Source organism: Porites lutea, chromosome 1 (genome assembly GCF_958299795.1).
Source record: "Porites lutea chromosome 1, jaPorLute2.1, whole genome shotgun sequence".
NCBI classification, from domain to species: Eukaryota; Metazoa; Cnidaria; class Anthozoa; order Scleractinia; family Poritidae; genus Porites; species Porites lutea.
The window spans coordinates 32,177,720-32,192,356 of NC_133201.1; the positions used below are offsets into that span (position 1 = coordinate 32,177,720).

At 38.7% G+C, this 14,637-nt stretch overlaps 2 protein-coding genes across 5 annotated transcripts in view; one reads left to right on the forward strand and one right to left on the reverse strand.

Annotated features, from left to right (window-relative positions):
* The first annotated feature begins 505 nt into the window (after positions 1-505).
* On the forward strand, positions 506-7,256 carry LOC140948470 (uncharacterized). The gene is made up of 7 exons (XM_073397714.1): positions 506-599; positions 2,109-2,569; positions 3,226-3,369; positions 3,944-4,114; positions 4,394-4,469; positions 4,809-4,890; positions 5,507-7,256. Exons 1-7 carry the CDS (start codon positions 596-598, stop codon positions 5,532-5,534), a joined length of 966 nt encoding a protein of 321 aa, XP_073253815.1. The 5' UTR covers positions 506-595; the 3' UTR covers positions 5,535-7,256.
* Positions 7,257-14,220: 6,964 nt separating this feature from the next.
* Positions 14,221-14,637, reverse strand: part of LOC140948593 (uncharacterized) — a 32,238-nt gene continuing 31,821 nt past the window's right edge. For 3 of the 4 annotated variants that reach the window (XM_073397862.1, XM_073397873.1, XM_073397868.1), the window contains exon 5: positions 14,221-14,375. In XM_073397862.1, coding sequence (XP_073253963.1) covers positions 14,277-14,375 — 99 coding nt within the window. In that variant the 3' untranslated portion in view covers positions 14,221-14,276. The remainder of the gene's footprint in view (positions 14,376-14,637) is intronic. The other variant, XM_073397851.1, reaches the window with a different exon arrangement.

Here is a 14,637-nt window from a genome sequence, read left to right on the forward strand (position 1 = left end):
TTTTATTTTCGAAGGGAAAAAACCCTGTTTTCGCGTGATCGTGAAACTTTCGGCAAACAGTTTTCTATTGGTTAAAAAGAACAAAGCATTAAGTATATTTAGGAAATAAGAAAAAAATGTCATGACAAGCGTTTAACACGTAGTTTGCATTGTCCTATTGTATCGCCCGGAATTCATATAAGGATGCTTGATCGTCGTCGCTAAAATTCGTCGCTAATATAATTAAAAGGCTTTTCAGAATATATTTCAAGATTACTCGATGTTTTTCATTTTAGACTTTTGCTAAATAATTCTTTGATGACACTCGTGTCTTGGCTTTCTTTTTAAATTTTCATTGACGGAAGAGAGGGATTTGTTTTAACATGTGTTTTGCCAAGGTTAATGTCATATCAACACAAAAGAATAGATTCCGTGATGTTTTAATTAGGGGAAAACCCTCTAAAGTCGATTTATTTTATTGGTTGTAAGGTGAAACGGAATGACGTGAACAACAGAGGGTAACAACTATAAAAAGAAACAAACACAGAACTGCACTGAACGACCGCACTGAAGGTCCGCGTCACTCGCAAGATCGGAGTTTGATGAAGTATTGCACATGGGTGAGTAGATAAACCAAAAGAAAACATAAAGAATTGAATAAATTAAGCCTGGGAAATTAGTAGGGTATATGGGAAAAAAAAATGATTAGTTTATATCTCTAAGTTCAAAGTGAAGTCAAGAATACTATAACGGCCGATGTTTTAGTGCTCATCATTTTTATCAATTTGTCATTCACTGTACGTCTGCATATTTCTGCCTTATCATCACCCAGAAACAAGGATAAAATAGCTAGAAATATCACTTGTGCGATATATGTTTATATATTGAATATAAAGTACAAAATAAGTCCAAATTTAACAATTGTCAGGTATTCATTCCAAGAAAATCCACCAGCCTGAGTTAAAGGTGGCTATGGCCGAAGTCAACACACCAGAATAATTTTTTAAATTGTTCGCACGGCAGACTGTCAAACAGGGATGAGTTATGCAGACTAAAGTCGACTAGGGATTAAATGAAGATTAATGCCCGATGCTGGATTAGGAGTGAAATGCTAAGATCCTGGATAAAGCATATACTGCGGACCTTGCTAAAAATACAGACTTATGCGTAAAGTGCAAATTGCAAAGCAAGAGTTTAACGCTTGTTAAGGGTAAAAGGTAGTACTCTAGACGTGAAACTGGCCAAGCGGTTAGGCCTTTTAGAACTCTTTTTCGTCCTGTTCTCTGTTAATCTATTCGATGCTCCAGAGATTCAAACATGTGTGACGAAGTTCTCTGCCACTTGTTTACACAGTTGTCAATTCATAGTGTTCTGAGTGTGTTAGACTTTAATGTCTCTCATGTACATTTGAATACTTTGGGCGGTCCCTCGAGGCGTTATAAAGTGGGAGCGAACGAGGCAAATGCACTAGCTCCTGGTCGCGCTAAACGGAACTACTCATGCAGTCTACATTTACGCTTATCAGGAAATTTCTGGGAGTAAATGGTTAAGTCCAGCAGTGTCCACTTACGTAATCTACTTTTGGCGTCAAACTGGGGTGTATATTGACAAGTAACCCAGTCTCACTATTCGTGTCACGTACGGGGTTTCATAACATGAGTAAATATCGAGAACATATTGGGCAAAGATTAGGTCTGGAAATAGACTAGCCAGCAGAAAGTTTCAGAAAGTGAATTAGTAATTGAAGGTCACTAGTGTTATACTTATTTATAAACGAACTGTTACTAAATAGGTCTAAATAGGCTAGGGAGGTCTTGAAATGTATTTCAGTAGACTACAGAACATAATAACTTGAATTAGGGCCTGTTTTAACATGTAGGTGGGGGACCCCAGCCCGCTTAGGTGGGGTTTCCCACCTGTCCAGATAAACTCTCGTTTTAATTTGATCACGTTCACATGATAGGTGGGGCGACCCGCCACATGTTACCTCACCTATCTGGGGTCCCCTATCTCCATGTAAACAGGCTGTTAATTTAACTACGTACTCTGAAAACACATTGTCGCAGCACTGCTTTTTTAGCTCGAAAGGCGATGAGGAGCTTAAAAGGCTGGACTTTCCACTTTTGCAGAAAATCTTGTACAAACCACTGCTCTGTTAGATCTAGAGAGCGATGACGCGGACCGTGCGTCAGAAGTCCAAATCAGCAGCTGTTATACGATCCATGGTGGTCTATCAACACCTCCGTCAACTCTGATTGAGCACTGCTGTTTGATGACTCCAGGCAATGAATGGGTCATCGAGGTAAAATGTCGTCCTGTACAGCACGACATCCGAGAAGGCTCCCAACAAACGAGGAACTGGAGAAGCCTGATGGAGGTTTACCCCGACTCTGTTGTGAAACAAATACACAATGATACTGAAGTTACTTTGCCATCTCTTCGGGAAGACGTGGAAATAGCAGCGTTTGGAAGGCCTGGAAAGGATGACCGGAAAAGAATGCAAATGGCGATCTTTGCCAGTCGTCCAACACAAGGACGAGACTGGAAGATCTGGGTGTATCTCGTAGATGATACAAATCCTGCTTGCAAGGTATCAAGCGATACTATATTTCTCTAAACAGGTTACTTAAAAGGGACGCGGGAAAATCAACCTGTACTTTTTTTTTTTTTTTTTTTATGGACGCCATCCTAGCCATTATCCATCAAAGTAAAATTATATAATATACAGATTTAGCCAGGGCTAAAAGCGAAGCTCTCGTTAACTAGATACTTATAAACAAAAAAATAAAATTGTCTACTGCTAAACGGCGACGGCAATGAGAACGACAACAAAATCAAAAGATCTAATTAGTTAGTTAGAGTGAACATCAAAGATAATGTCGAGAAAGACTCGACTTTGTTGTTGTTCTTTCTCTATAAAAGTCCAGGTGGCCCTGAGATTTCCCGCCAAAAACACCTCCAGTTGCCTGTAGTGTCATACCTGTTAATTGAGTTATTTTACATTGGAATGCCTGTTGTGCCGACAGTCGGACTTTCGAGCGTACGGTCACGTGATTACCAAAATTTCTCGGATGGATGGATTACCATATTTTTTTAAGGTATGGGGCTCTGCTATAAGGTTCAGTCTTAGGCTATTCTGACTCAGATGTATGCAGACATATATTAGTTAGTTGAATAACTATTTAGATTTTGCTGGTCATTCGGAGGGGTTTTTGAATTGCACCGAATGTATTTTTCAATAAACAGAGCATTTGCCTTGAAGAAGATAAACGAGGAAACAAGCTTCTGGCACCATATTCTGGGATGTTCGTGTCAAACAGCAATGGAGACATCACAATCGAGCTCAGTGCACTCGAGCCTGGATGGAAAATCAAAGGAAGCAGTGTAAAGGTACGAAAGGAGAACTATGAGGTCACATTGTGGTATAATAGGATGCATGGGACAAATCAAACACGTTTCAACCCCTTATGAGTTTCTGGAGAGACTTAATACATAATTTTGCAGCAGTATCACCCTTCGACCTAAAAATAATAATACCTGGTGCTGCACGTTTTGCAAATACAATAACCCTTAACCTTTCTTGTATTTTCTAAGGCGTTTATTCGGTTTCCCTCGTATCTTCGATCGAACGCTTCTCCTTACGGTCTGCTACACAGCCATTTGTAGCGTCGTCACACAACGCTCCTCCAGGGTTGCGTGACGACACTAAAAACGTCTGTGTAGCAGACTGTTCTCCTAAAGGATGTGCCACCATAAGAAAATCACTATCTGAGTCGCATTCAACGCCCCATAAAAAGCTTGACCACTAGTGGATTGATCGATTAAATATCCATGCTGCCATAAAAATGGAAACTATTTACAATATAGAAACAATCAAGGCTTTAGAAATAACACTGGTAACATTTCGTTCATGTGTTTTCGTTCATTCATTCATTCATTTATTTATTTGTTTATTTGTTTTCAGACTATCAAATCAAGAGATGCTTGGAATTCACCTGAAAACTCAGTTGATTTTCCACGCTGCTATTTTGAAATAAGACACGTGGACAAAACAAAACAATCATTTTTCTGCAGAATAAAGGCTTCCCACGAAGGAGACGTCGCCTGCGCAGAAATTGTGAGGTATTTTGAAAGGGTAAGTTAATTAAATTTTGTTATAAATTACACAAGGCGGACTTCGTTGATTAATTGGATTGAATTAGAAGAAGAAATTTGACAACATGAGTACAGTACACCCCTTGACAAATTCGCAAAAATGATTTTGAGCCTGTTCTTCTTCTTCTTCTTCTTCTTCTTCTTCTTCTTCTTCTTCTTCTTCTTCTTCTTCTTCTTCTTCTTCTTCTTCTTCTTCTTCTCCTTTGCGTAGACAACATTATTGAAAATGACGTCTTACCTTTTCTTTTTCATTTTGTAGGAAAAAGGTCGCCAGGTCATCCAGACACGTAGAGCTTTTAAAAAACTGGGCTATCCTGATTGTGAATTTTCAACAAGTAAGACCAAAGTAAATGCCAACATTATAACCCCATTTAAACGCGCTAAAAAATCGGCACGGCACGCCAAATTTTTGGCACCGTGCTGACCATTTTAAGGCACGGCACTCCCAATTTTCGACATGTAAACTTATCGGTCCCAAATGTAATGTGGCACCAGTGCTCAAAATTTTAGGGGTGCCGAGACTACCTCCCGGAGGTAGTCTCGGCACGGGTAAACGAGGCACGGTGCTAAAAATTTGGCGTGCCGTGCCGATTTTTTAGCACGTGTTTTGGGGTTTATATTTAACTAGTTTATTTTTCTTTAATGATCTTTTTATTGTTATTTTTATTTTTTAGAGATAAACACCTCAATTCCGACGTTCGTTTTTGTCCTTTTTGTCTTTTTTGCTTCGTCGCTGTCTCGCCCAACTCTCAATAGGTACGTTTTGCTGAGTAGATAACAGGTCCTTAAAGGAAAATTGTATTTCTGAACGAAATAAATGGTTTTAATACAATGCCGCTAAAATTTGCAGGGACCAACAGTGATTTAATGTCTGATCCAGAGACTGAAATCATGGTGTATGTGTTTCCAAGGGTCTTGGCGACATCGAGGGTAAACGGAACTGCTTCCCGTGAAGTCTTGTATTATATAGCAAAGAAGGCAGAATTAAAGAAAGGCCTTGTTCATGAGAAGGACTGAGACAAGAATAGTCACGAGACAAGAATTCTTGACTTCACAAATATTTTTTGATAACCTTGCACGAAACTTTTTGAGACGAATATGAAATGTATATTTTGCTCTCTCTACCCGGAAAAACACGAGAATTATACACACAAACAGTGAATGGAGAGTGAGGAGGGGGAAGGGGGGGACTTTATTTTGCTTAGAGGAAATGGTTTTATGGGAAAAAGTTGGAAAACAGATGGAACTGGTACTCCTGTTTTCGTTGTTATGATGTTTTAGACCTGATATTTGATAGAGAGCGGCCCACACGCATATCTTTGCCTTTTCCTAGAGCACAATCAATATAATTTTCCTTGAATTCATTCAACAGAAACAACCCAAAAGCCGCAACAACTTAGGAAAATGACGGTTGAACCAAGAGAGGCTATCTGGAAACTTGCATTTAATAACCCAAAACAATCTTTTGGGGTCAACAGACCAGCTTCGAGCTGCAGAATGGCTACTTAAACTAGTTCCAGCCTCAAGGATTCACCCGAGCCGCAACGTTTTAATAATTTACTCTTTCTTAGTTTTTCTTAGTTCAGCTGCAATTAAGATCAGCGTCTGAATCAATTCAGCCGGTGTTAATAATTTGGGTCGGCCTTAATTCGAATTAGGTTCGGCTCATGAAAAGTTCGGCGTCTGAACATGGTCCTAGACTTTGCTGATCATACACTACGCTGTATTGATGCATGATCAAATATTTTAGGTCAAGTTGCTGGTAGTTTCTATATTATAATTTTTTTCTTTCTAAAATTAAGTTGAGAGTGACAGTCAAAGCGTATGACGCAACAATGTTGGATCCGTTTACACAGCTCTTCCATATTGTTCGGGCCACGCACACAATTCACATGTGTCGCTCGAACTCGTTTAATTATGGCATAATATACTGCCAGCAAGTCCCAACTCTATCCAACCACTCCTAACAGTCTCGGGCAAACAAAGTTGGGAGTTGTAGGGTCCGTTTGTCCGTTTGGCGCATTTGAATATATTTATTTAGTATATACACACTCAGTGATCTTGGTAATTCAAGCAATCTGATTGGTTAGCTATCTCGGACTATGACGTTATATTCACCGCGCTAGGCGGTGAATATAAAGCCGAGCAAAATCGCTGTCGTGAACTGGGTGTTTTGCCAAAGTTTCAAAGTAAAACCTGTTTGAAAATACACGAATATCCAAGTGCTGATGACTTTGAAGGCAAGAAAAGACTTCATGGTGTTTAAACAGCGTGATTTATTGTGAAGTGGTTTACTTTAGCTGACTTTTTGTACGCTCGAAGCTATGTTTACCACTACAGAGGAAAACGAGGTCGCTTTGTCACTGTTTTGTGATTTCGGGATTTTCTCGCAAGACCAATTTTGCCTATAAATAGAGGTTAATTTATGGAGAAGAGAGGAAGGCAAATATTTTCGAAAATTGTACGTGCCAGCAAGTTAACAAGGCAAAGAACTTTGGAGATAAACAACGCTTACCTTGATCGCAGCCGCTGTTGACAGCATTTGCAAGAAGCGACGAAGAAAACTTTCTCATTCACGGTGAGTTGACAGAAACAAATAAAGCTCTAGATACTCTTCTTCTCAGAATTGGGTAGTAATTTAAATTTTCGGCGTTTTCTTTTAAACCGTTGATGCTAAAGCTTACAAAACTCGATACAAAAGGATTAAAACTATCATTTGCCATGTTTGAAGATACTGTAAAGATCTAACTTTTGCGCATCCACTGTTTACGGCTTCGTGTTCACGCATGAATTTTCACCCGTCAATCAAACTAATGGTTTTTTAATGGTTTCCTTTCTGATTCTGTTGAGATCACTTCGTGTGAATATACTAAAACAATTATTCACCTCAGGCTCAGTTAATATTGTTGAATAATCCCCTCGACTTCGTCTCGGGGATTATTCAACAATATTAACTTCGCCTTCGGCGAATAATTGTTAAATAGATATTTGCGCCTTATAAGTGTTTGAAACTAATTAATTAATTAATAGTTTTATAAAGATGCGCTGGACGCAACGACAACAATCTTTGTTGTACTCACTCTGATCTCTTGCTCAAAAAATATATATATATGACATTGAAAGTATAATAAAAGACTAAACTTCAGTGCTGGCTGCCTGTAATAACCATAGGGGCTAGCGGAGCCAGGCAGCCAGTAGACATAGCGTTCAATAAGAAATAATTAGTTAAAGGTCAGCAAGATAGCTGTGGCACAAATGCACACATAAAAAGGAGGGAAAAGAGAAGAGGAATTACGCTATTTCTACGCCATTAAGGAAGTCTAAAACAGTTGAATTAACTTATGTATAAATACGATAAATCCATGAATTCCTCGGTCTTTAGACCTCCCATAACGGTAGGTAGATGAAACATGAAATAAGAAAAAAAAAGCAGCTTTGATAAGCTAAATTCACTGTAAATTAAAGGAGCTAAAAAAGATACCCCATCTGTCCCGCTGAACGCTGACAGCTCCTTTTAAATGAACTGCCAGCGTATTAAAGGGATGTAAGTTAATTCAGTATTATAAACGTTCAAGGGATGGTTGGCTTTTTGATGGACCACATAAAGACTAGGGAAATATTGTTTGCGTTTTTCTATAGTGAAACAAACAGAAAGAAAAGAAAAGAAAAGAAAAAGAGCAAGAGAACGGTCAATCAGAGACTTTAGCTAATTAACTTCATTTTAAAACTCGTCTAAAGAGCTATTTTAACTGCGACGGTAATGAGACGAAATTGATTGAGACACCTGCTTAAAAGGAGGAATCTATAATATAAGTAACTCAGCTACTGGCAGAGCTAGAGCGGAAAGCACTTAAGCCAAAAAGAAAAAAAATAATCTCGTTAGGTGTAGAAACCATGGCTAAAGCTTTGAAAGGCCCTTATAAACAGTTTGAAAACCATCACCCCAGTTAATGAAACTTAAACGGTCGCATGAATTGCAACAGACATCAAACTTTAAAACGACTATTCGAATTATGCACATGTATAATGATATAATTTCAATAAAAGGGAAAACGGAACGAAACGAGGGGTACTAAATCCTAGCTGTGACTACTCCCAAACCAGCGACCTATTCACAATCGGTAAAAAATGATAGCTTACGCGCTCAGTCGTCAGAGCTCTTAACTTAAGTAACTAGAAGGTAATGAATTCGATTTCTAGGGTCTTGGATTTAATAACAATAATAATAATAATTAATAATAAATCTTTATTCAGTAATAATGATAATAATTATGAATAATAATAAGAACAAGAAAAAGAACAGGAAGAAGATATTACTGTAGTACAAAAAGACACACAAGAGTCGACACTCACCGACATTGCTAAGCCAGCGGATCTTCAAAAATATTAACAATTATCATTATCAATGACAATAATAATGATAACAATGAAAAATAACTACAGCTTTTACTCTGAAAAAAATAAGTCATTTTGGATTCTCATCACTTTATGTTGAAAATTTCATACAATAGACAGTGCGATGAAAGATTTAATGAAAACGAAGGAAAACGGAAACGGAGTTTAAGCGTGCAAAGTAAGCTCAAGTATGACCTCGTTTACATGGAAACGTGCAGATTATCTTACAGTACTGTACGTTTACACGAGTCCGTGCAATTTTTTGCTTGTGTTAGTTTTGGAATGACTTTTTTTACCATCAAAGGCGCGCGTAACTAGGCTTTAAAGGCTTTTATCGCGAAAACTGTGCAAAAACTTGCACCCTTCTCAGTTGTTTACACCATTCTCCGTAGCATTGGAACCGTATACCGGTCAAAAATTTCAGACCTACTTTTGATCAGGTGAAAAACTTGCCGTGACACTTTAGTCGTTCAAAAATGTCTGCGGAACCTTGTAAACGGGGTCTAAGGAAGCCAGATAAACAAACTCTTTAAAACCGTCAAAAATGGACATAAGCAACTCGATTTTTCGTCGTTATCGTCGCGAACCATTCTGACGTAAGAATTTATTAAAAGAAAATACCTTATATTAAAGAAAAAAATGCTGGATTGAATTATATCGGTATCGATCGATAATCAATATGTTATCAATGAAAAATCAATAGCATCAGTGACATAGACCATGTAGACGCGAAATTGATAAACTTTCAAAGGCTGGTCACTGATTAGGCATTGATCGCCCGTTTATCATTGCCATTAAGGTAGCCTGCGAACTGCAGACTTATTTCCGCTCGCTGCTTCTCCCCCTCCAAAAAATAACTAGTATCGAAGGGAGACATGCGACGACCGGAAACACGTCTGCAGTTCGCAGGCTACCAGTAAGGATCAGTAAGGGCCTGTTTACCTGGAGGTGGGGGACCCAGATAGGTGAGGTAAACTGTTCAGGCGGGGAAAAAAATTACATGCGTTTCGCGTTTACATGCAATCGTACAACCCCGCCCCCCCGGGTGCACTTTCTGAAAAGTCTTGAATGGTCGCTAAGCACGTACATCTAATTACGGTAACGTCGTCGTAGAAAAATTAAAACAGAATTTAGAAAAGCTGAATACGAATACATTTGGTAAGCTCACTAGAATCAGGGATCTGGTCTAACGAAAGTATGAATTAAGCATTTACACAACTTAACAACGGCCAATTTACCATTAATATCCCCATTGATGTCAATTGAAGCATAACGTTGAACTGCAATTAAGGTGTCTTCAGAATTAACAAAATTTGAAAACGTACTTTGTATGGCTAACTAATGCCCATTTGGCTCTTGTTTAATTGCTGTTGTTGTTGTTGTTTTTTTTTGGACGATGTTGATGCCATTAGGTGAAAACAAAAAAGTGGCAAGCAGACATCATGTTTTGACGATAATGCTCTTTTGCTTCAATTTACTCGCTGCTCTTGCCTCAACCTTTCATTGCTGTTAGTGGTTTTCTAGGTATTGTCACTTTTAATAGTTATGGTTCGAATATGGCGCGAATTTGATGTAACACCAATTCGACCCCAGCTAGGCTGGTAACCCCACCTAAAACGTTTACACGTGAGCCTGGCTGAGAGGATTACCCCGTCTGGCAGATCAGGCAACCCTTCTCGGCGTATCACCCTGCCTGTAAACGACGGTGATCGAACAAAATGAGAGATTAGATGAACAGGCGGGTTACCCCGCCTAACCGGGTTACCTCATCTACCTGGGGTCCCCCCGCCTCCAGACCCTAAGTCAATAAGTAATGATTTTCTCTGGTTCATCGTTTGTTCTTTTCAAAGAGAATAGAAAAATTGCATATATTCATATCAAGAGATTTTGATAAGTTGGATTCATGAATAGTTTCATCGGAAAATGAGCCTCACAGTTCAGAAAAGTCACGGTCTTGTTGAGACATTCGAGACCAACCTAAAATCTACCCATATTATTCCAGATTTTGTTAAATCGTGTTGTAGGCAAATCGAAAACAGTGCCGGATCCAGACCTTGTGATCGCGGGGGGGGGGGGGGGGGGGGGAGGGGGTCATCCAGACCCTTAGATAAGGAGGAGGCATCATCATCATCATCATCATCATCTTTATTTAAAAACAAGGTAAATACATCAGGCATTAACAATTTAATATAAAGCTACAACTTAAATACGAAACTATGTATACAGATTAATATTCTATAATTTAAAATATTGCTAACTATTAAGGAAAAGTAAACTAAATTAAAGCCTGTTTTACATGAATCCCTTGTCGGAATTAATTAAGAATCGTCGGAAATTAGTCAGAGATGTTGCTTGCCTAGCAACTGAGGGTAGACTGTTCCAGAGGACTGCACCACTATAGGCAAAGCTATTTTTGTAATGGTTAGTACGCGGCAATGGTATTGCAAGCTTATTATCAGAATCGCGCAAATTGTAAGAAGTAATCACATCACTCCGTTGAATGAATTTCGAGGACAAATAATTCGGTGCGAGGCCGTTTAAGGACTTGTAAACCATCTCAGCCTTTAGTTTTTGACGTCGATTTTCTAAATTATCCCAGCCTAATTCTTTAAGCAGTTGGTTGGCGTCAGCATCATAACTAGAATGGGTAAGGACGCGGACAGCACGATTTTGAAGTCTCTGTAATTTGTCAGATAATGTTTTGGCACAGTTACCCCAAACAACACTACAATAGTCGAAGTGTGATTGAACTAACCCATGATAGATATTATGTAGAGTTGCAGGAGGAACACAGCGACTTATTCGTTTAATAGATCCACTACCAGAAGAGATTTTTTTAGATATAGCGTTGATATGATTACTCCATGTTAGATTTTCATCAATTAATACACCAAGAGACTTGGTAAAATCGACTCTGTTTAATTGTGTGCCATTAATTTCTAAGTCTGGGAGAACGGATAGACTATTCAATTTTTGTCTTGATCCGATTAACATAAATTCAGTTTTAGTCATATTGAGAGTCAATTTATTGGCAATGAGCCAATTGTTTATATTTAACAAGTCCTGATTTAAAGAAGCCTCAAGGGAGCAGATGTCATTGTTAGCATATGTTAGGTGAGTATCATCCGCGTACATTCTTGGTTGCGAGTTAGATAAACAATTAGGTAAGTCATTAATGTATAAGAGAAACAGCAAAGGCCCGAGTATTGTCCCCTGGGGAATCCCACAAGTTAAAGTGCAGCTTTTAGAAAGGACACCATTGACAGAACATTTTTGCGTACGATTTTCTAAGTAAGAAGAAAGCAATTTGTAGGTAATTCCTTTGACTCCATATAAACATAGTTTGGATAATAGAATAGAGTGATCGACTGTGTCACATGCCTTTTTTAGATCTAAAAAGACAACAGCGTTAACATAGCCACGATCTATGTTAAAGGCCCAATTATCAGTGGCTTCGAGCAAAGCGGTTACAGTTGAGTGAAGGATCGAAAACCAGACTGATATTTTGACAAAACATTATTTTCGGATAAATCGGAAGAAAGCTGATTATAAACTATTCTCTCGAAGACTTTTGCTATTGCTGAGATCACAGAAATTGGGCGATAATTGTTCATATCACTTCTATCGCCCTGCTTGAATATAGGCGTAACTTTGGCTAACTTCCAGTCATCAGGGAATGTGCCGGTAGTTAAACAGCAATTAAAAATAATCGAGATATATGGTGAAATAAGGTCAGCACATTCACGAATAAGCCGACTTGGTAGTTTATCGAGACCAGCCCCTTTAGACTTATTTAGTTTATTCAGTAGTTTTAAAACCTGTCCACTATCAGTAGAGCGGAACTCGAATCTATTGTTAATGCCTTTGACATATTTCCGATGGCAGTGGTCATTGTTATTAGATAATGGGATGTCATTAGCAAGTTTAGGTCCTATTGATGAGAAATGATCATTGAAAGCATTCGACAAGTCGGATGGTTCCGATATAGAAGTACCATTTAGATTTATTTCTCTAATCGATAAATTAGCGGCTTTACGAGATGTAAGATCGTGGATGATTTGCCACGTTTTACGCGGGTCGCCATTAGTTTCAGTAAACTTATTGTTGTAAAATAATTCTTTAGCAGCTTTAATTTCAGTATTAACTTTGTTACGCATCCTTTTAAAATTGGCCCAATCGTGCGGATCATTCGACTTGATTGCTTTGATCTTTAATGTGTCACGATTATGCATGCGTTCTTTCAAATCAGCAGTAATCCACGGATAATTTTTAGATCTAACGCGCTTAATTCGAATTGGAGCATGTTTGTCAACAAATCACTCTGGCGGTGTCCCAAAAAAATTTTTTGAGCCCCTCGGACCTCAGTTTGGTCTAATAATAACGGGGGAGCGGGCCCCCCGGGCCTCTCCCCTGGATCCGCCACTGGAAAATAAAACGGGCTCATGTCAGATCAGAACGACAAAAGGAGTCATGACGGACGGTTGATCGCGCTTTTTTCAAAGTATCAGGTTTACTGTTTTTCTTTGTTCAGTATAATACAATTAATTTTGACCAGTAAATAATACACGAACTATCCTACCGCGAATAGTGTGTTCCAAGCTTAAGTGCAAAGCATAGTGTAAGAATTAGTAGGCACCTTAAGTATCGACGACGAAATTCAGGGAGGTTTGCCGTCGTCGCTAGAACGCAAGTATAGAACCATACTTTTTGTGTGTAAATCACTCTTTTTTCCCCCTTTTTATTCAGTATAAGTGGAAATATATTCTTTGTGAATTAGCAGAATCCAAATGTTAAGCACTTTGTGGATTTCTTTGCCTGCTAACTTGGATTTATTTTTCGGGTTCGGTTTGTCTGAAAACCTGAGTGATGGCGGAACAACCAGTCGGAAAGACAAATAGGCTTTCCTCTGCTATCTTCCGAACCTGTTACATTAGATGCTGTTCGTTCCCTTGACGGTCTATGTTTACTCGTGCATTGTAGGTTGTACCAAAGGATATATGTTGATTCATTTTTTTCGTACTAAAGTTTGATAATTTCCCATGTTTTTAGTTGCTAGCTAGCAACTGCAACTATTTTCCAGTGGACTCCGGAACATAATGTGGTTATGAGGAGCCCTGAGAGAGTACAAATATAGGAGAGCATTGCAGCAGCACTGAATTCTCTTCAGCAGCCGAATTTTGTATTAAATGCAAGTCAAGAACTATTCGAGATCGTTATTCACTTTTACTGGCTTCAAAAAAACAAAAGAAAAACACCAAAGCTGCGCGACGAATAATAAAGGTCGTAAAGAACAATACATTCGCCATGGTCCATTAAACCACCGTCATCGTCAAAGTACGGAGGTATTTGAATTCTATAACAAGACTGTAACAAGAAAAACGTCTTTGCAAAGAGGACGTCGTCGTCTGTCTCGGAAGCACTGCTTAAACTTCGTTTTCCCGCTGAAAACGAAAACCCTTGGCCTAGTCTGCCTCGGTTGCGTTACATGTCAACTTTCACGTAGTGTCATAACGGCCACGAATGATTTGATCCCTATTTCAACAAAACTTAAAAAAATAGAGTCTAATAAAATTCCTCTTCACTCAAATTAATTATTCAAGCGCTTGCCAAATACTTCTAAAGCTAATTGCAATGGTATTATCTCCGTTCGTATTTACACTTGTGTCAAAGTATTTACAGGCGGAAATGAATTTGCACCAAAGAACTGCAACATTAATTAGAAAGTCATGTAAAACCCATACTTGTCGTCACGTACTCGTAACTTCATCAGTTACTGTGCTGGACTCGGCTGGTTCACGGATAACAAGTTCGTGTTCTACTGCAGGCTTCGTGTCGATCTGGGGTAGCTAAAATGATTAAAAACAAAAAAAAGTTTATTATAATACCAAACACCTCTCTCCTCTGCAGAGCCCTCCACGTTATACGTCCTGGCTCCACATGTGATTATCGTTAACGAATAGCTTTTAGGCGCCCATTACTCCTTGTTTGGAAACAACAAACAGAAATGAGCCCGAGATTTCAAACATCATCTTGAGTTTTTCTAATTGAGTTTTCGAAATCGGATCTTAATTTTTAAAGACCCTTAGCTTTCTAGGTCCTCTTTTACGG

Coding starts and splice junctions, on each gene's coding strand:
- LOC140948470 (XM_073397714.1), top strand. Junction 4,470..4,808: donor TGATTGTGAATTTTCAACAA/GTAAGACCAAAG, acceptor TTTATTTTTTAG/AGATAAACACCTCAATTCCG. Junction 4,891..5,506: donor TCTCGCCCAACTCTCAATAG/GTACGTTTTGCT, acceptor TTCATTCAACAG/AAACAACCCAAAAGCCGCAA.